Genomic DNA, 22741 nt, shown 5'->3' with positions numbered 1-22741 from the left:
GACCCGATGCGGCCCCCGGGGGTGCAGCAGGACGGTCCCGGGGTACACGGTCCCACCGCCCTGCGCAGCCCCCGGTGTCTCACCGCTCCGGGCTCCGACAGAGATGATAGAGGGAAGGGAGATGATACGGAATTACTGTGAAACACGGGGAAAAAAAAAAATCTATTGAGTTTATATCTGGCCTGGAGTCAGTTATTTAAACATGCCGTTGAAACCACTATGAGGTCCTTATCAAAGTGTTCCAGCAGGGATGTTTGTACTGGTGATAGTCATTAATTAAGATAAAGTCTGGAAAACTAGCTGGGCAGCAGCTCGATGGCACGAACTGTTCTTCAAGTTATTAAAATACTTAAAAATACTATTAAGCCCAAACTGACCGCTGTTAACAGCAGGGGTGTAAGCAAACGCGGGGTGCTCTTGTCTTGGCAGCTGAGGCTGCCCACCAGGGAGGGAGCTGGGGTGCCTGGGGCAGTGCTGCTCCTCTGCCACCCCGACAGCATCATCCAGCCCAGGATCTGCCACTTCTCCCATCCCAGGCGCCCCGAGATGCTGATTCAGAAGTGCCGTGGGGCAGGTGACATTGGTACCAACGCACTGGAATGCCTGGGCAAGGAATTGCCCCTTCCAGCAGCAATTCACCGCTGGAGAAGCTGAGATTTATCATCAGTCGCTTCCTGCGGTGGCCACAGGCTGGTAGCCAGCTTTAAACTGCTGACCGAGGGAGACTTTTCCTGCAGCCAGAGACTTGGAAGTCAAATGAAAGCCACGCTCATCTCAAGAGCAGGAGCTCCGTCTCAAAAGCAGACCTTTGACACTAGAGTTGCTTAAAATTTTCTTTTCCCCCAAAACCAGTTGGAAAAATTCCCTCTCTCTGTCTTCCCCTTTCTAATTTTTCCCTAAGTCTTTGTGAAATGGGAGTGGTGGGAGAGGGAGATTCTCCCACCAAATTTTCGTGGGGAAAAAAAAAAAAAGAAAGAAAAAACCTCTAGGAAAAAAAAAAAAAAAGTAACACATTTGGCCAGAATGAACCCTCCAGTTTCCCAAATCTCCTTGAAAAATGCAAAAGATCTACAACACTCCAAAACAGAAGAGGTGAGTTATTTATCCAGACACGTGCATTTTGAAGCGATTCTGACCATCTTTCAGTGCTGCTGGTAATTGAAAGAATCCGGTTAACGTGAACCGTAACTCCCATCAGGTCGTTATCTATATTGCACTGATTCACAGAAGCAGAGATCACCTCCCTGGTGTTCGGTGTAGACACACACGCGTGGTCGCAGCCCTTGTTTGGGGAGGATTTCTAGAGGCTTTATGGTCTAAACAGGACGGATGGAGGCTGGGAACGGGCCAGACTGTGCGAGCAGGTTGGTCAAGTTGTGTAAAATACCTCGTTGGATGGACTCAGATCAGTTTGGTGGACAGTTTTTGAATGGCGTATGCAGATAAATAGCTCTCAACATTTCCAAGTAATGTGTTATTGCCATGGTGGCAAGGTTTTATCAAGTGGGGGAAGTGACATGGGTTCTCCTTTCATGATCCAACAAAAGACATGCCAGGCAGCCTTCCAAGATCTGTCTGCACCGTCAGTGCAAGGAGAGATAAACGGTTATCTTGGCAGGTTTATTTTTCCATCTTTGTTCATGCTGCTTCTTATTTTGTCCTCCCTTTTTTCAGCTGGCTTTTCCTTCCTCTTCTACTGTTCTTGCCCTATGTTTTATCCTGCCTCTCCTGCTGCCTTTCCCCAACTTTTCTGCAGCTTTCCAGTGGCTTTTCTGCAGGTTTCCAACCCCTCCTCTTCCAAGAACAACACTTGGGGATTTCTGTTTGGGGCTTGAAAAAGCCCTTGTGTTTATGTAGCAGATCTAGACATTTAGATAGCAGCTTTTTATGGAGATCTTGACATGCTAAAGCAGGACTCCTCGGGCAGTAGATGTGTTTTAGCATCTCTGGTTTAACTGGGGGAAGACCGAAGCACTGAGAAGACAAATCTGTTGCTGGAGGTTGCACACAAAGGCAGGTCCAGCAGTAGACATGGGGATCCCATTTTGGATGGTGCCTCCAGGAGAGAAATACAACATGGAAAAGTCGGTGTGTCCCGAGAAGCAAATGACTCCTGAAATCACTCTGCATCTCCCAGCCTTTGGCTACGTCTGAAGACAAGGGATTACTATAACCGTTTCTTTAAGCTCCAGAGATAAAAGGAGTTGTACCACCGCCACAAGCTGGTCTCCAGTCGCCTGACTGTGCTCTTTGCCCGGAGCCAGCGGTCACGTTGTTTTTCTGAGCCCTGTGCCCTGATCTTTTGTCAACACAATGTTGCAGCTTTGGTTGGTTGCATTCTTTTCTTCTTTTTTTTTGAGGGGGGTGGTTGTTTTTTTATTTTTTTATTGTACAAGTTTCTCACCCTGGTTTTAATCATGCTGAGAACTTTTTTCACATGGAAAATGTAAGTAAGACACGCGTTTTGTTGCTGGCTGAACCACGTATGCCCTTAGATCAGTGTGCAAAGCACGCGTGCACTCCAGTATTACATTTTCCCACCGCCTCCACCTGGACTTAACAACTTTTTCCAGCTCATACGAGTTGCTGAAATCTAATTTCATCTTTGCTTTTGCCGAAAGCAAGAAATTAAGAGAGGGAATAAACCCAGAGCCGCGCTTGCTGAACACCACTTTGTTGCCATCTGCGGCTCTGCGGAGGGAGTTTGTGCACAGGAGGCTGACAGGAAACCAGCAGCTTTCCCAGGAAAAAAAAAAAAGCCCTGTGTCCTCTATGCTGCTCTCGTTGGCTGTTAGCTAGTGGCTTGGAAAAAAACAAAAACCTCCTCTAAACCCCAAAGCTACTTTTGACAGCGACAAATCATTAGCTTGGAGCCGATCTGCAACACGACAAAATCAACTAGAGGAAGGAGGGAAAAAAAAAAAAACCAACCAAACCTCTCTCTTGGTTTGGCTGGCTAAACCTAAGCATGTTAGATTTTCAAGGGAAGGAGAAATTGTTGAGAAAAACAGAGAGAGAAGTGAGAGGACTGTTAAACCAGGTTAAAAATAACTACCTGGGTATTATCTCCTGGCGCAGGAGTGTCTGCGAGACTGTGGTGTTTACGCCACCACGTCAGTCAGGCTGTGGTTGTGTTGGAGACTACTGTAAATTAAAGCTATAGGCAGGTAAACTGGGAAAGAGGTTTCCAAAACGGGGCTGCTCCCAGGGGGCTGGGAATGGGTGATGAGGAGGGAGACGTCCCCAGGCTGTGGTGTGGCAGGCGACCAGGCATGGGGTGGGCAGGGGGTACACCACAGGCACTGGCTGCCTGTACTGGGAGGTGGCCCCAGGCTTGGGCTGCTGGGTGCCCCTGGTTTGGGTCTGGTGGCCTTCCAGTGTGGCTGGAGCTGGGTACCACCACGGGGGCTCAGCCCCATCCTGCTCTGGGGTTCTTGCAGGGGCAGGTGAATGTCCGTGCCTGGTGTGAGTGAGCGGGCTGGGGGGCACTGGAGGTGGCTCCAGCTGATGTACCCTCCGTGTGTCTCCCACAGAGCTCTTTCCAGCCTCTTTTTACAGAAGAGAGCTGAGGTAGAGATGCCCTGGGTGTGGGTGGCATGCCCCACCACCGATACCTGCACCCACCTTGGCCATGGTGCAGCTTTGATGCAGAGCAGGAGCTGCAGCTCCCAGGTCTTCTCCCACTTCCAATTCCAGTTATGGAAAACACCCACAAACCTCAGAGATGGCTTGGCCAAGAGCTGTTGCTGGGACAGACTGTTCGTAGTCTTGCTGTCTAACACAGCTCTCTTGCCACCTGAAAATACCCAATGGTCGAAGGGGGCACTAAACTGTAATCTAATTGATAACCTAAACTCCAGCAAGTCCATTTTAACAGTGACCTGCAGTGTCTGCAGACAGACAGACCTGCGGACTGGGAAAAGGAGGGAGACAAGTCAAGAGAAATAAAGTAGAATAAATATTTGCTCTGTGGCATCTACCAGAGAAATTCCTCCAGCAGGAAAACAGACTGCAAATAAAGATACCCTATGCTCTCCTTCTGCTGAGGGATGGCTCGGCTTGGTTTTATCCCTTTGGGACTCTCAGGCATCCTTGAAAATCAATCGTAACCACCATGCCCTAGATGGGGGACCCGTTTGGTTGGTGGGAGCGGGGTCCTGGGGTATCACTGGATGCTTCGAAGCAAAGCTGTGAGCACCCAGTGCCTGGAGGAGGAGAACCCAGGGACATCAGGCAGGGTTGCTCAAATACAGAGCTGTTGGCACACAAAAAGCCACACGGGAAGAGTCATTAGGGCTTGAGCTAATTATAGTCTGTCTGGGTGGTGGCTGGAGGCTTATGAAATAGGAAGTGTTTTCTAGCTGCATGGCTGCTTTGCTCGGTAAAGAAGGTCTTGGTGATACGCAGAAGGGGATGCACCTGCAGTGCCCTTTTCTTGTAGGCAGACAGGCGTGGCAGGTCAGGAGAGCACAGGCCGGGCTGCCAGGAGCCACCCCCATCACATGGCACCCAGTAAGTCAGTTAGGTGGCTCTGGACAAGCTCTGGGGATTCACCTGCTGATGGTTTGGAGGTGGCTCCCCCCTCTCACAGGACGTTTCTGCTCCATGTAGCCAGGGCTCGGTCAGGGCTGGCACAGGGTTGTGGGGAGACACTTGGTCTGGCTGTGTGACACGATGACACCAACAGCTGTGACGTCCTTAGTTTAGATGTGCCTTACTCTGACTCACTTTGGTTATCTCCAGCACAGATTATCTCTACCTCCCTCATCACGCAAGCCATTCCATTTGATTTGTTAACGCTGGTAAAATCCGCTGGTGCCTGGTGTTACCTACAAAAGCCATTGTTTGATTTGTCGTTATTCCGTAGAATTTGAAGGAGAGTTTTATTTTTTTCCCGTTGTACTAGTCGAGGTTTCTCCTGTAACCTTTGCTGTTGTTGTTTTGCGCCGAGCAGAACATTGACTCATCGGCAGCCTCTGTGATAACTATAATTAGGAGAAAATGCATTTACAAAGCTCTTTCCTCTGATGCAAGCACATCATTGCCCTTGCAGAGAAATAATTCTTGCCGTGCTTTCAGGTGGGTGTGGGCAGCTAGTGATTACATTCGACACTCATATTATTTGAGTGGATTTTCCTAGCTGGATATGCTACCTACGGAGCAAGTGGTAGTCTGAAGCTGTCTTTATACTCCCCACATGTTTTGAGCGTAAGCCTCTACCGATGCATTTAAATATATAGGAAAAGAATATAAATGCATAGAATGGAGTAGTAACCGAAGAGAGCACTGAGAAATGTGTCGTATACCTGGAGACTTATTTAGTGCTTTTGAAAAAGAACAGAAGTCAAGAGAAAAATATGCACTGGAGTTTTGTCAAAACATCAGCTGGGGAGGAGGCTTGTTGGGAGGAAGGCTCTGCTTGGCAGCCCCTTCCCACTGCTGTCGGAGCTGGGCTGTGAACGGTGTCGTGCTTTAGCAGGGAGCCACGCGGTGCTTTGTGCCCGGTGCTCAGGCGGGTCACACTTGTTGCCTGCATAGTCCGGCACTGCTGCAGCCTGGCTGCCTTCCCCCCCCCCCATCACCCCCAAATCCCCTTACGTGTCCCTGGCGCAGGGGCTGGGGGCTTGGGTGACTCTGCCCACCTCATCGGGGCAAGAAGAAGGGCTGGGAGCTCACAGCATCCCCTCTGCCCTGGAGCCGGAGCTGCTCTGCAGCCTGCTCGCTGCTGTTTGGAGTTCAGTCCATCAGCACCAAAGCGTGCTCCCCCCACCTGCACCTTCCTCCGAGCCCGGCACCGCTGCTCATGGGCTTTGCTTTTCCTAGTGGCAAACACCTGCGGAAGGGAACAGACCTCAGCAATATTATAAGGAGAAGTGGAGTAAAGACTAGTTGAGCTGCACAGGGCTTTTTCTCTCCGTCTTACCTCTTGCACAGCCTGTCCTGGTTTTGGCTGGGATAGTTAATTCTCTTCCCAGTAGCTGGTACAGTGCTGTGTTTTGAGTTTAGTGTGAGAATAAAGTTGATAACAGTGATGGTTTAATTGTTGCTAAGCTTATCCCAAGTCAAGGACTTTTCAGTTTCCCGTGTTCTGCCAGCCAAGGGGTGCACAAGAAGTGGGAGGGAGCGTGTCCAGGACAGCTGACCCCAGCTAGCCAAAGGGCTATTCCGTACCGTAGAGCGTCATGCCCAGTATATGAACTGGGGGGAGCTGGCGGGGGGGCAGATCACTGCTTGGGCATCAGTCAGCGGGCGGTGAGCAATTGCATTGTGCATCACTTGGGTTTTCTTGGGTTTTATTTATCTCTTTTTTATTATATTCCTTTTCATTACCACTACTTTAATAATATTATTTTTATATTTAATTTAAATTTTGTTATTAAACTGTTCTTACCTCAACCCACAAGTTTCTATTTTTTTTGATTCTCCTCCGTACTCCCAAGCGGCTGCGTGGTGCTTAGTTGCTGGTTGGAGTTAAGCCACGACAACAGCTGTACAGGGTTTAGGGCCAAGGAAGAACCATCGGTCCAATATCCCCTTAAAATGCTGCTGTGCTCATCAGAATAACTGCCAGGAGAAGAGGCACTGCTCAGCCCTGCTCCAGAGAGTGAGAAAGGCCAACGGCATCCTGGCTTGCATCAGCACCAGCGTGGCCAGCAGGGACAGGGAAGGGATCTGAGCCCTGGGCTGGGCACTGCTGAGGTCACACCTTGATTCCTGGGTTCAGTTCTGGGCCCCTCACCCCAAAAAGGCCATTGAGTGACTCGAGCGTGGCCAGAGAAGGGCAACGGAGCTGGGGCAGGGTCTGGAGCACAGGTCTGCTGGGGAGCGGCTGGGGGAACTGGGGGGGTTCAGTCTGGAGAAGAGGAGGCTGAGGGGAGACCTCCTGGCCCTCGGCAACTCCCTGCCAGGAGGGGGCAGAGAGGGGGGATGAGTCTCTGGAGCCAAGGCCCCAGCGCCAGGCCCCGAGGGAATGGCCTCAAGCTGCCCAGGGCAGGGTCAGGCTGGCTCTGAGGAAGGATTTCTGTGCAGAAGGGGCTGTTGGGCGTTGGAATGGGCTGCCCAGGGCAGGGGGGAGTCCCCGGGATCCCTGGAGGGGTTGAAGAGTCGGGCTGAGCCAGCGCTGAGGGATCTGGGGGAGTTGGGAACGGTCAGGGGGAGGGTCATGGTGGGGCTGGAGGAGCTGCAGGGGCTTTTCCAACCCGGATGATTCTGTGTGATTCTGTGAAAGCTCATAAAGATTTCCCTTCGCTTTGGGGGGAAAAGCACAATTTAGAAATCTATTCTAAATAATAGGAAATACCTACGCACATGGCAGGCTGCTGCGTTTTACATGGTCACCTCGATTGTTGCAGGTTCAATAGCTCAAATTAATCAGGGCTGTGCCGCTGTGGATAAACAGGAGATTACAGCACCAGACTGGCAACAGCCCATTTCTGGGGGTGCAGAAGCACTGGTTAGGCAGACACGGTTTAGTCACTTGTACCTGCAAGCAGCTGATCTTGGATTGTCTTGGGTCAACCCTCTGAGGGCTCTCTGGAACATTTTCCATCCCCAGTTACCCCCCACCTGCCCTCTGCCTCTGATGGGTGATTTATACCCAAAAACTCCTGCCCATATCATCCCGTTGGGGTTGGTCTGGCCCGGACACGACCTTTGGTTTCGCCGTACAAGCTGAATTTTGTGGAGCTGCTGCTGCCAGAGCTGGCTGGGACAGGTGATTAAAAAAAAAAAAAAATCACCTTTGATTTTGCAGCAAAGCAAAGTAAGATTGCGGCATATCTTCCTCTCAGCGTAAGACTAGGAAGGACTCTGAGAGCCTTTACCAGCTAGTTATGGCTAAGGCAGGTCAACCCTTGGTTAGTTATCCCTGCAGCAAAGATATGTGAGGTTTTCTAGTTCCTCTGTTATTTTGTAGGTTTGTACGTGTGCACCGTAAAGACGGTTCCACCACCTGAAACACCTCCAGTTCCTTCTGCCAGGGGTTGGCACTGATCTGCTTATCTGCCTCGTTGGGAAACAGCAATAAATTCACCTCCAGCGGGCACAGCTGCCCGGTGTTCCTCACTTTTCATTGTTCCTTCACCTCCCTCTGTGACGGACCAGTTGACACATTTATAAATGGTTTTGTGCTCTGCGGCGTTAACCTACATTTATCATAATTCCAGTGCAGAGAAATAAATGCTCAGTTCGATATAAAGGGTGACCCAGGTCGTTTCCCGTGCAGAGATGTTTAGCAGGGTGGAAAGCACAGAGGTTAATGCCCTGGTACGGTGCATTCCCCAGTCATCTCTGGAGCAGAGAGAGTCTGTTTGCTCAGTGCTTTGTGCCCTGGCCTCTGGGCGTAAAAATAACCAAGATACAAATAATACAAATAGTGGGTGTTCTTACTAAGCTTTTAACTCTGTAATTTGCAGGCAAAGGGGGACCCAGGTTGACGTTAGCGGGGCTGTGGGAGGGCAGAGTTGTTCACCTGCGCCTGGGGCCTGATGCAGTTTGCAGCAAAACGTGGGTCTGTGCTCCAGAAGCACATCGCTGACTGAGAGCAGGACAAAGTTGCCTTCCCGCTGATTTCCAGCCTGTGTCTTCTGCAGGAGCACTTTTCTTGGGGCTGAGCCCTCATGTACCAAAGCATATATTCTGTTAACGTATTGTTACTCATATTATCTTAAACTTCTTATCAGGCCAGGCTGGATTATCTTGCTCCTCTCTCTGGGATATTCAGCCACATCATATCTTGTTTCTCCCTAAGGATTCCTCCATCTCCCTCTTATTTCGGAAGGATAAACCACACACCACCTCCCTTGGGGAACGGGTAGGAATGCCAAATGTTTGCTACCAAGATGGTGTGTCTCAAGTAAATGCTTCTAACCTCATGCACTGACCTTTCCTTTGTTATCCTTATCTTTTAGAGAACAGTTTCTAAAGATTTTGTTTGGGGGAAAAGCAAACCGACCAGGCTTCCCTCCACCTTTCCCTCCATCCACAGTCAGCAGTGCCTCAGCAGCCTGTTCCACCTTGCAGACATTATTTCGCTGCTGGGGTCAAATAGTGTCTGGGATGAAAGTTGGCATCATCCATAAAAGCCCCGCTCCGTGTCAGAACCACTGTGCCGCGGGGGGATTGCGCTGACCTTTATCAAGACAGACTTCAGCTCGCAAGCAAACCAGTCTGACCTGTAAATCCTCGCTGTGCAGGGACCTACCAGGCAGACCCTTCTGTGTGCCCTGTCCCCATGTGTCCTCTCCATCCTCGCAGGCCCGAGTCCCGCATCTGGACGGTGATGTTGCTGCTGGGGACGTGCCTGCTGTACTGCGCCCGCGTCACCGTGCCCATCTGCGCCGTCGCCCTGAGCACCCACTTCAGCTGGGACAAGAAGCAGTCCGGCATAGTGCTCAGCAGCTTCTTCTGGGGCTACTGCTTGACACAGATTATCGGAGGGCATATCAGTGATAAGTACTGGAAATAATTATATTTTCCTCCACTCGGGCGTTTTTAATGACACTCAGCTTGGTTTTGACCTCTCGGTGCCAGTTTTGACGGTGGCTGTGCCAAGTTTCACCCTGGGACAGTGATGGGGTGGAAGGGTGAAGCGTGTCCTTGGGGAGAAGCTTTATGGAGCGCTGGAGGTTGCTCTAGAAGCAGTTGAGGTCTCTCCATCTGCCTCACGCAGGGTCTGTCGTTCCGATTCAGAAAGTTTGGGCTGTCCATGTAGATTCCTGGGTCTAGAAACTGCTGCTGTGCTTATGGGGCAGTTTCGCTGAAGGAACTTGCACGAGCAAAATCCCCAGCAAACACAGGGACTGTCTGCACAGTCATTACTGCCGGGACAGATCCTGCAGAGCAGCCAGGAGAGAACTACAGTCATGTTAATGGACACTGAGACCAACTTAGGGTTTTTTTTTTTTCACCTGGAAACAGTGAAGAGTAATTTTATACCAGCATAATTTTTTCTGATGGAGGTTGTTTTTAGCACTGGTTCAGTAATTGGAATAAAAAAAGCAAACTCACAAGCTTACATGTTAAGCCGATTAAAGAAATAGTGGGTGTAAAGCAGACTTTATTTCAGAAAAGTGATAAATGCTGATATGCTTTGCAGAGTTCATAGCTCCTGCTCACCAGGAGTGTTACTTGGCCGTTAACAGTTTATTCCCAGCAGTGCCGGACAGCCCTTTGGAAGGATTTATAGCTGCAATCACTAACCACAAGAAGAAAATAATTTCCATTTTGCAAGGAATACAGCTTTTTTCTATCTGATCTGCATAGTCTATCTTTGTTTTCAGTTCAGCACCTCCGCGTTTTTTCCACCCTGTATTCTCATGCAGTCTTTTCACAAGCAAGGCCCCATCAGTTTCCATCATGTTTGGAAAACCCCAAGTGTCTCCATTTTATCATATCAATTAAAAAACAACTTCCCCAGCTAGCTCTAAGGAAAGATCTGAGTAATTACCTGCTCAATTTCCTTTCCCCAGCCACCCTGTTCTTAGTGAGGAGGGCTTTCCTATGAAATCTTTTGAGGGGAGCACATGCCTGGAAGGAGTACATTATCCATGCAGTGCACTACGCTATTTAATTATGTTCCTTAATAGTTTGCAAGCAAACGCCTGCAAAAATCCAAACGTTAACAGGCAGAGCTGTTGCAGAAGAGCAGATGGAAGAGGAAACACTGTCACTGGTTAAAAGCAGAATGGGGAGAGCAGCTTGGGCTTCCCCTCTGTCAGAAACTGGGGTGCATCGCTGTGGTGGTGCCTCACGGCTGGATGGGCAGTGCTGGTGGCCACTGTCCCCGTGAGAGCGATGCCAGTGGCCAGCTGCTCACTGCCAGCTCCAGGGCAGCAGGAGGTGGGAAGGGAGGGGGTCAGAGCTACTCCCCAGAGGGCTAAAGATATTTGTCAGAGAAGAACAGGTTTGTCTGAAAGGTCGCTCTTAAAAACAGGCTAAACTGGGAAGGACACTTGAGTCTTGACTGGAGGACTTTGCCCTTTTGCCCTCCCCTTGTTCCTGATAATGTGTTTTCTGTCTTCCAGAATAGGAGGTGAGAAAGTCCTCCTCCTCTCAGCATCAGCCTGGGGGTTCCTCACGGTCCTCACCCCGCTGCTCACCCACGTCACTTCTGCCCATCTCGTTTTTATGGCCTCCTCCAGGTTCCTCATGGGGTTGCTGCAAGGTGAGGCCCCTGTCCCGAGCACGTGTCTGTGTGTCTGTCTGCCCAGGGGCTTCCTTCCAGGGGGGCTTGTGTGCAGTAAATTCAGGTGCAAGTCATATGGTTTGCAGTGCATGAACCCTTCTCTTGCGTGTTCGAGCAACCCTCTGCCTCAAAACTGCCTTCCACGGGGAAAAAAAAAAGTGACTTTTCTAAAGAAAGTCGCTGACAAATCATTCCCCTGTAGAAATCTCTCTGCCAGACAGGGGCTGCTGGCTTCTGAAACTGTCGCTGGTCTTTGATTTTCCACGTTTTACAACTCTTCAAAGCACTTGGGGAAAATCGTCCCTTCCCAAAAACTTTTGGATAATTTGGGATGATTTTCCCTCCCTCTTGCTGAGCCGCAGCACCGGGGAACCGTTGGGCTAAGCACACTGGCACTGATGGATGTACAATAGCAGCACCGATGGTGAAATGGGATTATGGAGAAGGCGCGAGCCAACCCTTCGTGGTGACGGATTCACTTCCTTTATTTCATATCCCCGCTTTGAATTCACCAAAGGTTTTGTTGCTTTGTCTTGGTGTTTAGCTCCTGCTGGACTTTTTAAATTTGATTTTGATTTGCTCCCGAGGGCACAGGAGCCTGACTGCTCCCTGCCTTGCTGCTCTTGCCCACAGGGGTGTATTTCCCATCCCTGGCCAGCCTGCTGTCCCAGAAGGTCCGGGAGAGCGAGCGAGCCTTCACTTACAGCACAGTGGGGACTGGCTCGCAGTTTGGGTAAGTTGAAAAGGATTCGAGCAGCAAGTGACAGTCTCCGGACATCGTATGTGATGAAATGCCATTAAATAGTTAGAGGCAAAACTCTCAGCCCAAAGTACATGTGGATTCCTGGGTCCTTGAGGATAGCGGCTGCAGCTGAGGAAGCCTCAGGCAGTTGCTGTCGTGCATGTCAAGGATTTATGTTGTTTTTGGTTTTTTTTTCCCCTTTATTTTCATGCCAGACTCTGAAAAGTGTCTTGCAACATTTAATTACTATGGGAAACAGCCTAATTGATTAGGAAGAGCAAGGGTCAGCCCAGGACTGCTCACCCGTCCTCTCTGATAGATGGGGGTAATATAACTTGCCCAATTCTGCTAATCTCCATGAGAATTTCCTTTCTATATGGAAAGGTCGCATAAAAGCCGTGTAGAAATGTAACTGTGCTTAATCACTTAGTTTTCCGGTGTCCTCATTTCTTTTGCTGATTAATACATTCTCTGAGATGCCTTCTGCACACCCGCAGCCTCATTTTCTTTCCCTGACGAGCATCTTTCAGTGTGGGGCAGATGGGCGTGAGGTCCCTTAGTGGTTTCTCCTGCCTGGCTGAGGATCCCCAGGTGCCACGCAGGGAACAGGGCAGGTTGCAGAGCCACGGGGTGACTGGGCAGGTGGGCAGTGCCTGCGCAGGCAGTGACTGATGACTATTTTAAGTGCATTTAGTGACCCGCAGCGTCCACCCTAAGAAGCATCTCCCATTGATGCGTGCAGCCCCAGTGCTCCCAGCCAGACTGGAAATCCCAGTGTGGTTTCCCTTGCAGGACGCTGGTGATTGGTGGTGCAGGTTCTCTCCTCCTCGACTGGTACGGCTGGGAGAGCGTTTTCTACTTCTCTGGTTTGCTCACTTTGCTCTGGGTTTACTGCACCTGCAAGTACCTCCTGAGTGAGAAAGGTAGGTCCAGGCACCCACATCCCTCAGGCTTCCAGCACTGCGGGGCCTGTGGGACCCGGGTGGTGCCTCTCTGTTATTTTCTGCAAATCCTCTGTGTTTCTAAGCTCGTGCCTGGTTTTACACAAAGACCTTTTACTCAGATGTCTTCTATGATACACGCTATGTCTCACCCAAGATGCTAAACCCAGAAACAAGGTTTTGAGCTGTTGCGCTGCTGCTTTTCAAGTCCCACACTGGATTATATTGCTGTTGAAAGCCTGATCTGACTCCTCAGTACTCTTAAGCACCAGTGAAAACACCAAACAGAGCATGATCTTCAAAGTGGATTAAGCTAAAGCAGGGCAAGATATTCCAAACTAAGAGCATCCATACATAGAGCTTTTAAAAACCAGTTAATCCAGAATATCTCTTCCCAAATAACAGTCCGGGAGTAATTCCATACATGGGGAAACCATTACACCTGGCTACAGCATTGTTAGTGCGAGCGTGATATGTAGGAGCCAGGCATGTGCCTGGAGCTGCACAAAACCCAAACCTGGTCCCTGCCTAAGGGGTTTTTGTTTAATTATAACAAGAGATATGACAAGTGGTTGCAGGTAGCTGGATGGCGAACTGTGTGGATGCAGTGGAAAAATTTTGGTCAACAGTAGAAGGTGTTTTCATGAGCATTCAATGGTGGTATAGTCAAAACTCAGAGTTAGAAGGAGATTAAGGTAGTTGTATAGTGGTCTCCCAGGGCTCCCTCCAGCTTCACTTTTCTTTGTATGTTTTCTCCCCCGCAGAACTCATCATCCCCATAGACTATTTAATGAGAGGCCTCTCGATATCCAAGCAGAGCAAAGTTCCCTGGAAGCAGCTGTTTAAGAAGGCACCGATATGGTAGGCAGCTGCAGTGGCCTCGAGGGTCGGCAGGGCTGGGAGAAGCACCCTCCTTCCAAGGGCTTTTCACCTCCCTGGGCTTATTTCTTCCGCTGTGTGTATTTCATCCATTTATTTATTGGGAAATTTTACCAGGTTTTCTAATCCCTTCTGTATAAATAAAGAACTGTACAGGTAAGCGTGACAAAAGGCGGTTTATGTTCTGTCCGGATGAACGTCAGGCTCGAATGTTACTGGCAAATCTTTTCTTCTTTGCAGGCTGTGCCCTGGATGGGTCGTGTGCTCCTCTGGAGTGATATTCTCCACCGGTCTTGTTAGAAATGCTGCTTGTAATGGGCTCCCAAGGAGTGCAGCTCAGGGGCACTGGGTGGCACGGGCTGTGTTCTCACTGCTGGCCAAACACCTTTTTAATAGCCATTTTTTCTCTGAGATGCTGCATTTGGTACTGAAGGTCATCCAAGCACGTTCCCAAGTGTTACCGGGCAAATCTGCTGATAGCAAATCCCTAGAAAACCCTAAACAAGGTCTCTTGGAGCAGGACAGCTCTTGCGGCGCTGGAAGGGACTGGTGGGAGATGCCCTCACACAATTGCTGCTGCAGTTAACCTCTCCCGAACCCAGGGGCTGACGTCAGGCCCCTCCCGGGCGCTGTGCGATGAGGGCAGCGAGGAAGGAGTGGTATTGCCAGTGGGAAGCCAAAAGCAGTAGTTATCGATGAAAAAAAAGGTCTCAGAAAACAATTGCAGCGCTGGGAGGGATTTATTTGTAGACCAGGAACTGAAATATTAAGTTGCTCAAGTGCCTGTTTCCCACCCAGTGTGACCTGTCACTCCTGATTATTTCCTCTCCACTGTGTATTTTCAGGGCTGTCATCATCGCTCAGCTTTCTACAGCCAGCACATTTTTCACTCTTCTCTCCTGGCTGCCAACTTTCTTTAAGGAAACTTTCCCCGAGTCAAAGGTAAGTTGGCTCTGAGGCACAGGCATTGCTGGTCTCTGTGCAGATGAGGTCGTGCTGGGTACCTGCCAAAACAGGTTGGTTGGGGAGGAAGATGATGGCAGAGTGGTTTGATGAGAGCAGGCTGGGAGGCAGGAGGAGGTGGGAGGTTTCCCTGCGGGGTGAGGAGCCGTTTTCCCCCTCTGGAGAGGCAAGCATCTTCCCTCCAGGTAGGCAGAGGCTGGTTTCTAGTTGCTTGTTTAGGGATGCTGAAGGGAGGCAGAGCTGGGGCACCTTCCAGGCAGGGAAGAGAGGTTGCGTTTGGGTTTTAGACTGCTTTTCTTCTGTGGATGGTTTTAAAATGGCATTATGCTGTTGCAAATGCCCACCATTCACTCCTGGGTTTTCATGGGGTTTTTAACTGTACTGACATTATATAGCTCAGACCTGCCTGCAAAAATGATAATTGCCATTAATAACATCTCCAAAAAGACTATAAAAGCTTCCCTCTCCTCAGCACAAATGATGTTCCCATTTTTTCCGAAACCTATGCAATACTCACCTGGGCTGAGAGCTGGCATTTTGATCTTCTTCTCAGAAACTCAGACAATCTTTCCCACAATGGCTCTGTTGGGTTTTTATGATTTCTAGAGCTGCTTAACAAATGCCTTTTCATATTACGTGTGTAAGGTGCTTTATGGCATACTAGATATTTATATTAAAACCATGTATTAAACCAGCAAACATATTGTTGTGACAAGATCTGTGCACCTCGAGTAACGTGCTTGCGCAGCAGTAATTTACCATCTGTTAAGCATTATATCACGGTGCCCTTATGTAAGATGCTCTATATAGCATCCCTGCGTCTGATAATCGCTTCATACATTTTAATAAAACGGGGCTGGAGGATGCTTGATTTTAAAGGATGGATGATAATCCTTAATGTGGGAAACTTATGTCACCTACTGGTCACAGTCCCTTTCTGCAGGTGACCTGCCTTCACCGCTGCCGAAGCAGCTGCCTGCAGCCCACCTGGCTGGAGGTGGTGGAGGGTTTTAGCTCAGGCAGGTCAGGGTGATGGGCTGTAGGGCTGAGCCCAGGCTGGCTCCGTGTGTCAGGATTGACTGGCTGAGCAGCCCCAGCTGGGCTTAACAGACACCAGAGATATCCCCCCGCAAGCCCTGTGGGGTAACACATTCAAAAATGACCAAGACCCAGAGTTTCAAAGCACTGAAAGATGTAGATGGACCCTGGTACCATTTCCAGGAGCAGCTGAAACAGGATTATTCAAAACCAAGATTATTCAGCCCTCCGGTGCATCCTGAAGCCTGGCGAGGAAGGGAGGGATTCCTCCGTGGGGTAACAGGCTCTGAGCGAAGGGGGAGATGTGGGGCACGATGGACGGGTGAGTAGGTTCAACCAGCTGAGATGAAGCCCAGCTCAGCCCGCACTGATTTCAGCTCCTCGTGGGATCTGGGCACCGAAATGCCTCTGAGCAGCTGTAATCCAGATGACCAGTAATCATCTGTGATTACAACTGGAGCAAGCTCGCTTAATTGAAAATAGGCCAAAGTATGTTTGCTACCCGTAATGTTACCTAATCCTGGCATTAGAAAATCCAGCTATGTTCCCTCAGCTTCCCAGTAACGCTGCTAATGAGGTTGAAGCTGATGTCGGAAATGTTGCCGGCAGCTTTACTGATGACCCCACAGGGCAGAGTAAAATCTGCCGCTTGCTTTCCAGGGCTTCCTGCCACCTCACCTTGCCGAACAGTAAACTTTGCCACGTTTAATCCCTCTTTCCCAGAGCAGACAGAGTTTTCTGCCTCTCCCCTGGCTGCAGGGTCACCGGGGCAGAAGGAAAGACAACAAACCTAGAAATGCTACAGCCCCGTGATGCCACTCTACAGAGTGTAGCTGAGAGCTTGGTGTGCCAAGGGAGTAGAGATCATTTGAGAAGCCCTGATCACTTGATTTTATTTTTTTTTCCCCTTTCGACAGATATCACCGACTATCAAATAAAATATTTGCAAACAAACTCAGTTCTGACAGCATTTTTGCTCCCTTTCAGGGTTGGGTGTTTAACGTAGTCCCTTGGCTGGTTGCAATTCCTACAAGCTTGTTCAGTGGATTTCTGTCTGATCATTTAATCAACCAGGGTAAGAGCTCTTTTGGCTTTTCCTCAGCTCCTTAATTTATGTGATGTGGAAGGAGGACCTGGGTGGGAGGAGGTAAGCTTGCTGGCAGGGAAAAGACAACCCAGCAAACAGACAGTGTGAGGTTCTGATACAAAAGCAGGGTAAATACTCCAGGGTCTAAATCCCATCCATGTGTTTGGGACTGCCTTTGATCTCAGCCACAATATCCACCTGGAGATGAAATCTGGCTATCGTCTGAGCAAGGAGACCTGGTGAGCTGTGCTTAACTGCAACTCTTCTTTCTTTTCAAGGGTACAAAACCATCACCATTCGTAAATTCATGCAGGTAAGAGAGCTGAAGCCACAGGAGTGACACTGGAGCTACCTGCTGAGCTCTGCTTGCATGGCAGATTAGACCTGGTATGGAGCTGGGTTGGTGGTTAGAGGTGGGAAGAGGAAAGGGTTTGTAGCTTTGCACATAGACTGGTGGTCAGTGTGGATGGGAAATTAAACCCAGAGGAAAACCCTGACTGGGGAACAGAGCATGGACCAACACCAACATTGAGCACAGAGGTTTGTGATGCTCCCAAGGGGTTTTGTTTCATAGGCAAAGGCCAACCACACGCTGTCACTCGAAATGACCCCTTAGATACTGAGGAAATAGTGACACGAGGGTGAACAGAAAAAAAACCTGCCAGGTGAGAGCACAGTATATTCTTTCTGTTCCGCAGCATCACATGCCTCCGGACAGACCTCCGACACCAAAAGGCAAGACACCAGGGGAAAAAAAAAGGCTTGAGAAGCACCTGGTGCACATGAGCCCTTGCCATTGTAAAAGGGAACAGTTTGTCCATGACGGGAGTTGCTTTCTTCCTTACATAAAATGTGCTGTGGTGTTTAATTTTCCCTTTCTTCCAGGTCATCGGCTCGGGCGTCTCAAGCATTTTTGCCTTGTGCCTGGGCCAGACCTCCAGTTTCTGCAAGGCGATAGTGTTTGCTTCTGCCTCTGTTGGACTTCAGACCTTTAACCACAGGTAACGAGGGTGATAACGACAGTAGCTGTGGGCCTTAGCTCTTGCCCCTCACTTGCCACTTCAGGGTCCAGGAGGAGTCTTCCTCCCTCACGACTGTCAGAGCAAGAGCCTTGCCTGAGCATCGTGTGTTGGTCCGTGCGAGGCCAGTGGAGTTTAGGGGTTGGGAATGATCCAGCAAGCCTCTAGCGTGGGGAAGGGCTTGGACCAGCAGTTATCAGGGACATGAAGCAGGAGGGGAATTGCATTTTGAGATGAATTCTTTTCCTTCTGGTACTCTCCTGTGCTGCTTCACTCTCAGCCTCTTTCCTCCTTTCTCCTGCCAGTGCTTACTGTCCAGGATCCCTTCCTTTTGTTTGATGAACTAAACTCTGTGTAAATGATGAAAAGGCAGTTTGTGCTCCATGAAAACTGCCATTTTCTCCTCTCTGTTTCTCACTAGTGGCATTTCAGTAAACGTACAGGATCTGGCCCCCTCATGTGCTGGCTTACTGTTCGGTAAGGATTCCGTGGGGTTTTGGCTGTGCTGGGAAGGTGGCACGTACGGGAGGGGACACGGTCATCAGCACTAAGGTTTGAGCAGGAGTAGCTCTGTGCAACGTCTACTCCGTATTTGCAGCCTCAGCTTCCCCCTGGGATGTACCTGCCACTGCTGGGGGTGGGTAACAGCACCAACCTGCCTCTCAATCTGCCAGATGCTTCTTACCTGCCCCAAGGGTGGGGACGAGGATGAGTGGCAGGTGTCGCAGCCATCAGCAAGGCATTGCTCTGGGTTTCTAACAGACAATTCCTTCTCTTTCTTTACAGGTGTTGGGAATACAGGTGGAGCCCTCCTAGGTAAAGTAGCTTCCTGCAGCTCAACCTTTCCTGGGGAGTCCTCTCCTCGTGGGTGGGCAGGATCCGGCCCCAGAGCCTCTGCATTTCTCTCTTCTCTTCTCTCCTGCCCCAGGTGTCATTTGTGTGTACTTGGCCGGCTACCTGATCGAAACGACTGGCTCCTGGATTTCTGTTTTTAACCTGGTGGCTGCTGTTAACAGCATTGGCCTCTGTGCATTCCTCATGTTTGGAGAGGCCCAGAGGGTGGACACAGACTCGGCATATATGGACCTCTAGAGATGAGTCCAGCAAGCAGCTGAAGGACAGGAGAGTGTCATGTCTATGTGTCACTGTCGCACAAGTGCCAAAGAACTTTTTTTTTTTGAGGTGTTTAACAGGAAAAAAAAAGATATACTGAGACCAAGTACATAATGGGTCTGTTTGAAACCCATGGGACAAAAGAAATTTAGAGTTCACTTTTTGCTCAGGGCATAGCTGATGGCCTGCAGAGCCATCCAGCTCAACATCTCCAGTGAGGATACGGCCCGTGTGACCAGTTTGCCCCAGTCTGTGTCTAGTGGACAGTTATCCACGTGGCCAAAGCAGCTCACCCGGCTGGTCCCCGAAGGCTGCTGTGGTTTGCATGGCGTGTCCTGGAGCAGTCACTCTGAGGGGAGCTGCCCCACTGTGCCAGGAGCAGGTCCCTCCATGCTCCGCCACCCTGTGACCTCAGGGAGGGTGGCCGGCTCTTGGGCTGCCATGCGACACGTGTCCTCTGAACTACATGAAAGGAATAATCTGAACGAATGTACCTCTGACCTTAACCCTCCCTCGCGTGCCTTCATTTTGCAGTCTGCTCGACAGGGACAAGCCAGGTGTACAGGAGAATGGGTTGTGAGATGAATTCAGGGCTTCCCTGCCGGGGAAGTCTTCTGGCTGGGTGTCTGCTGTGGTCCCAGGGGCATGAGGCTGCATCAATACTGCCTTCAGCATGCTTGAGCTGAGCTTGAGCTGAGCCGGGAGCCTGCAGCGCTGAACGCTCAAACCAGCTGAGCCCAGCTTTGCTCAAGGGCAGAGCTCAAGGGCTCCCTCCTCTCCAGGGTCGCTTCGCTCCAGCCCTGAGCCAAGGCAGACCACCTCCAGCGTGAGAGCAGAGGAGAGCTGCAGGCACCCATGGCCAGGCTTGCCTGGGCTCACCTTGCAGCGCGGGTGCAGCCGAGGAACCCCCGGGGGCTGCTCTGCCATATGCTGGGAAGGTATGGGAAGAGCAGGTCATGCCCTGTGCTATGGATCTGTACTCCCAAATGCTTTCTCCTTGATTAGACGTGTCCCTCTCAGCGGGCATTGGAGACTTTCCTAAGAGCCTGCAACGGGCAGGTTTTGTTTCTACCTTAAGCGTAAAGCAAATTTCTGCCTCGGGGCTCCGTAGGACTGGATGTGGATCCCTGTGGTTCCCCGTGTCAGAGGGAAATACTTGGCTGTACACGCCTCTGAGCCTGAATGTCTTAAGTTATTTATAAATATTTTTAAATTTAAGTACCAAATTCTATATTTGATGGACTTGAGGCCTGATTCTGCATGCTTATTTTGAGTGGTACTCCCACCAAAACCCACAGTATTTCCGGAAGGGAAGGATTTACCAGCCCACAGTTTCTGGTTTTGTTAAACGTGGCATTTCATATTAAAGCAGTTCATTGCTTTTCCTCCCACCCCTTGCTTGCAGCCTGAAAGGATCTTTTTGATTTCTCTAGTGCTTACCAGAAAACTTCAGCTGAGATTTGGGAGCAGATTCCCTAAGGGACCTCTCCGTGCAGGAATGCTGTAGGTTCAGATTCATTGACTTAAAAAAAAAAAAAAAAAAAATTTACCTTGTTTCTCCTTTGGTTTTGGCCAAATTTCTTCTTGGAAGATACCTTAGAGCCATGTTAAGCTTCTGAATAGCTGGGTTTATAGTGAAAATACTGACAGCCTTTTAATTGCAGCCACACTAATGGGTGCCACTGAGCTAAGCTGAGCTACTTATTGGGGGTATTAAGAGATAAAGATACAACTGCCTGATGAATTTGAAAGAGAATATAGGATCAGTGTGGTCTGATAGGGAGCCAGAGAGATAAGAAAGTTGTTTTGTTTTGTTTTTTTTTTCTCCTTCTGTGCTTTTTCTCCAACAGCCTGGTTGCTACCAGAGGTACAACCCTGGATCTGGGGTGCTGCAGTGCTGCAGAGCCAGGACACACAAACGCTGCTGGGAAGCCTCTTAAAATCAGCGGGTAAAATGGGGAAGGCACACAGAGAAATGCAAACCAGGCTTGCCAAAGAGGCCCGAGGCCATGCAGACATCTCTGCCAGCCTCATCCCTCATCCAGCCTGAGCAGATTGTTTGCACGGCCTTTTCTATAGCAACGTAAGAAAAAAAAAAGGTGATGGTTTTCTTTTAACATCTTCCCCTGCGGTTCAGTATTGCAGATCAGGAGCACAAGGAGTGAGTTCTGGTTCTCTTTGCTGGTTGCACCGTTTCTTGTGGAAGAGTTGATGAGTTTAAGCCACTCACGTTGGAAGCAAGGCAGCTTGGCCACCCCTTGGCTCTGCAAGCTGGGAAATTTGGAACTAAGGTCTTCAAAGGAAAGTCAGCGTCGCTGGCTGTGCCTTTGTAATCCAGCTAACACTTTGGTGGGCTGTCCGGATTATCCATCTCTGTAAACTGGCTAAATTAAATATTTGAAGTACATTTGAGGCTTAGGTTTCATTATGTTCTTACCTCTTGGTGAAGTATTGAAACCGTTTTACATAGCTGTACTATTGTTTAGTTTTTTGTTTGTTTAAGCAGCCTTGCCAAAGCTTGCTGTCTGAGAGTTTTTTCTTACGGAAAGACCTAAAAAAAAATAAAGGCAGCGAACCATTTGCACACTGTCTGATTTTCCTTGGAATGCAGAGGTGCTCGTTTTCCTGATCAATAAAGGACGGGCAGAGCTTGAGTATATTTAGTGTGACTGACTCCTTAGGGGTGGTGAGAGGGCAGAGAGGCTGTGCTGGAGATTCTCACAGCAACCTTGTGTGTGCTCGTGTGTTGGACCTCAGAGTGCATCAGCTACATCTTCCCACTTGTTTTGGAAAAGTGACTGAAAAGCAGAGCTGTGGTCAGTCCAGCATCAGGAGACATGGTCCAGTATCAGTTAGAGTAAGAACACAAGCAAAGCAGGTCTTGGGTCAGGTGGGAGAGACCCCCGCAGACAGATCGCCTTCCGCCTGGGGATTGGGCTGAAAGGGACAAAACACAAACATTGTCAACTTTTTCGCATCCTCGCTGATAGGTTCGAGCAGATGCCAACAGAGGGAGCTGTTAGATTTGGGATGTGGCAGCTCCGGGCCGGCCGAGAGCTGCAGAGCCTGGCACAGCTGGCACAGCTGGCACAGGTACTGTGGCTGGTGCGGATGGTTTGGCTGGCACAGCTGGCACAGCTGGCACAAGTCCTATGGCTGGTGCGGATGGTTTGGCTGGCACAGCTGGCACAGCGGGGCAGTGAGCAGAGCCCAGGCCCCAGCGTGGAGCAGCCCTGGCTGGTGGGTGTCACCGCCGGAGCCTGCACTGGGCAGCCCCAGGACCTGCTGTCCCGGCATCTGCTTTCCCTTTTCATTTGGCGATTGTACAGTGAGTAGGGGTGGGGCGGGAGGAAAAGTTTGGGAGTACATTTTAAAAGGAGAAATAACCACTGAAGGAATTTTTAAACCTCATCTGTAGGGGAGTGTAATCAAGAAAAACATCTTTAAGGATTGCAGAGTCCACTAATTTGCTCCTCAATATGTTCAGAAAAAAAAAAAAAAGGAACATGGAACTTTGTGGTATGAAAATGATGCTGAAGGTAATTTAGCAGAATGCAAGTTGCCCTCATCTTCTGTCCTTTTGCTCCTCTTGCAAAGGAACAGACAACCTCTGACATACACGCTTGAGCTCTTTTGACCCGAAAAGCTCTTAAGAAGCCACAGACCCACCTTAAACCCTGCCCTGGTCTTCTTCCCGCTATCCTGCAGCTGGGTAAAGCCTGAGAGAAAAGATCGAGCTCTGCCACGTTATTGTGTGGGTCCCAGGGCTGCCCT

General features: G+C 49.7%; 1 protein-coding gene across 1 annotated transcript; it reads left to right on the top strand.

Moving 5' to 3' along the window:
- The first annotated feature begins 2402 nt into the window (after nucleotides 1–2402).
- Nucleotides 2403–21508, top strand: SLC17A9 (solute carrier family 17 member 9). The gene is made up of 13 exons (XM_026862041.1): nucleotides 2403–2446; nucleotides 9256–9453; nucleotides 11025–11164; nucleotides 11819–11918; nucleotides 12720–12850; nucleotides 13633–13729; nucleotides 14593–14689; nucleotides 16736–16823; nucleotides 17114–17148; nucleotides 17721–17836; nucleotides 18276–18331; nucleotides 18641–18670; nucleotides 18783–21508. The coding sequence occupies exons 1-13, from the start codon at nucleotides 2418–2420 to the stop codon at nucleotides 18944–18946; spliced, it is 1281 nt and encodes a 426-aa protein (XP_026717842.1). The 5' UTR covers nucleotides 2403–2417; the 3' UTR covers nucleotides 18947–21508.
- Nucleotides 21509–22741: the final 1233 nt, after the last annotated feature.

This window comes from Athene cunicularia (assembly GCF_003259725.1).
Source record: "Athene cunicularia isolate RWA chromosome 20 unlocalized genomic scaffold, athCun1 chr20_part1, whole genome shotgun sequence".
NCBI classification, from domain to species: Eukaryota; Metazoa; Chordata; class Aves; order Strigiformes; family Strigidae; genus Athene; species Athene cunicularia.
The sequence above is the reverse complement of the archived record's forward strand: the minus strand, read 5'-3'. Positions and strand labels throughout refer to the sequence as shown.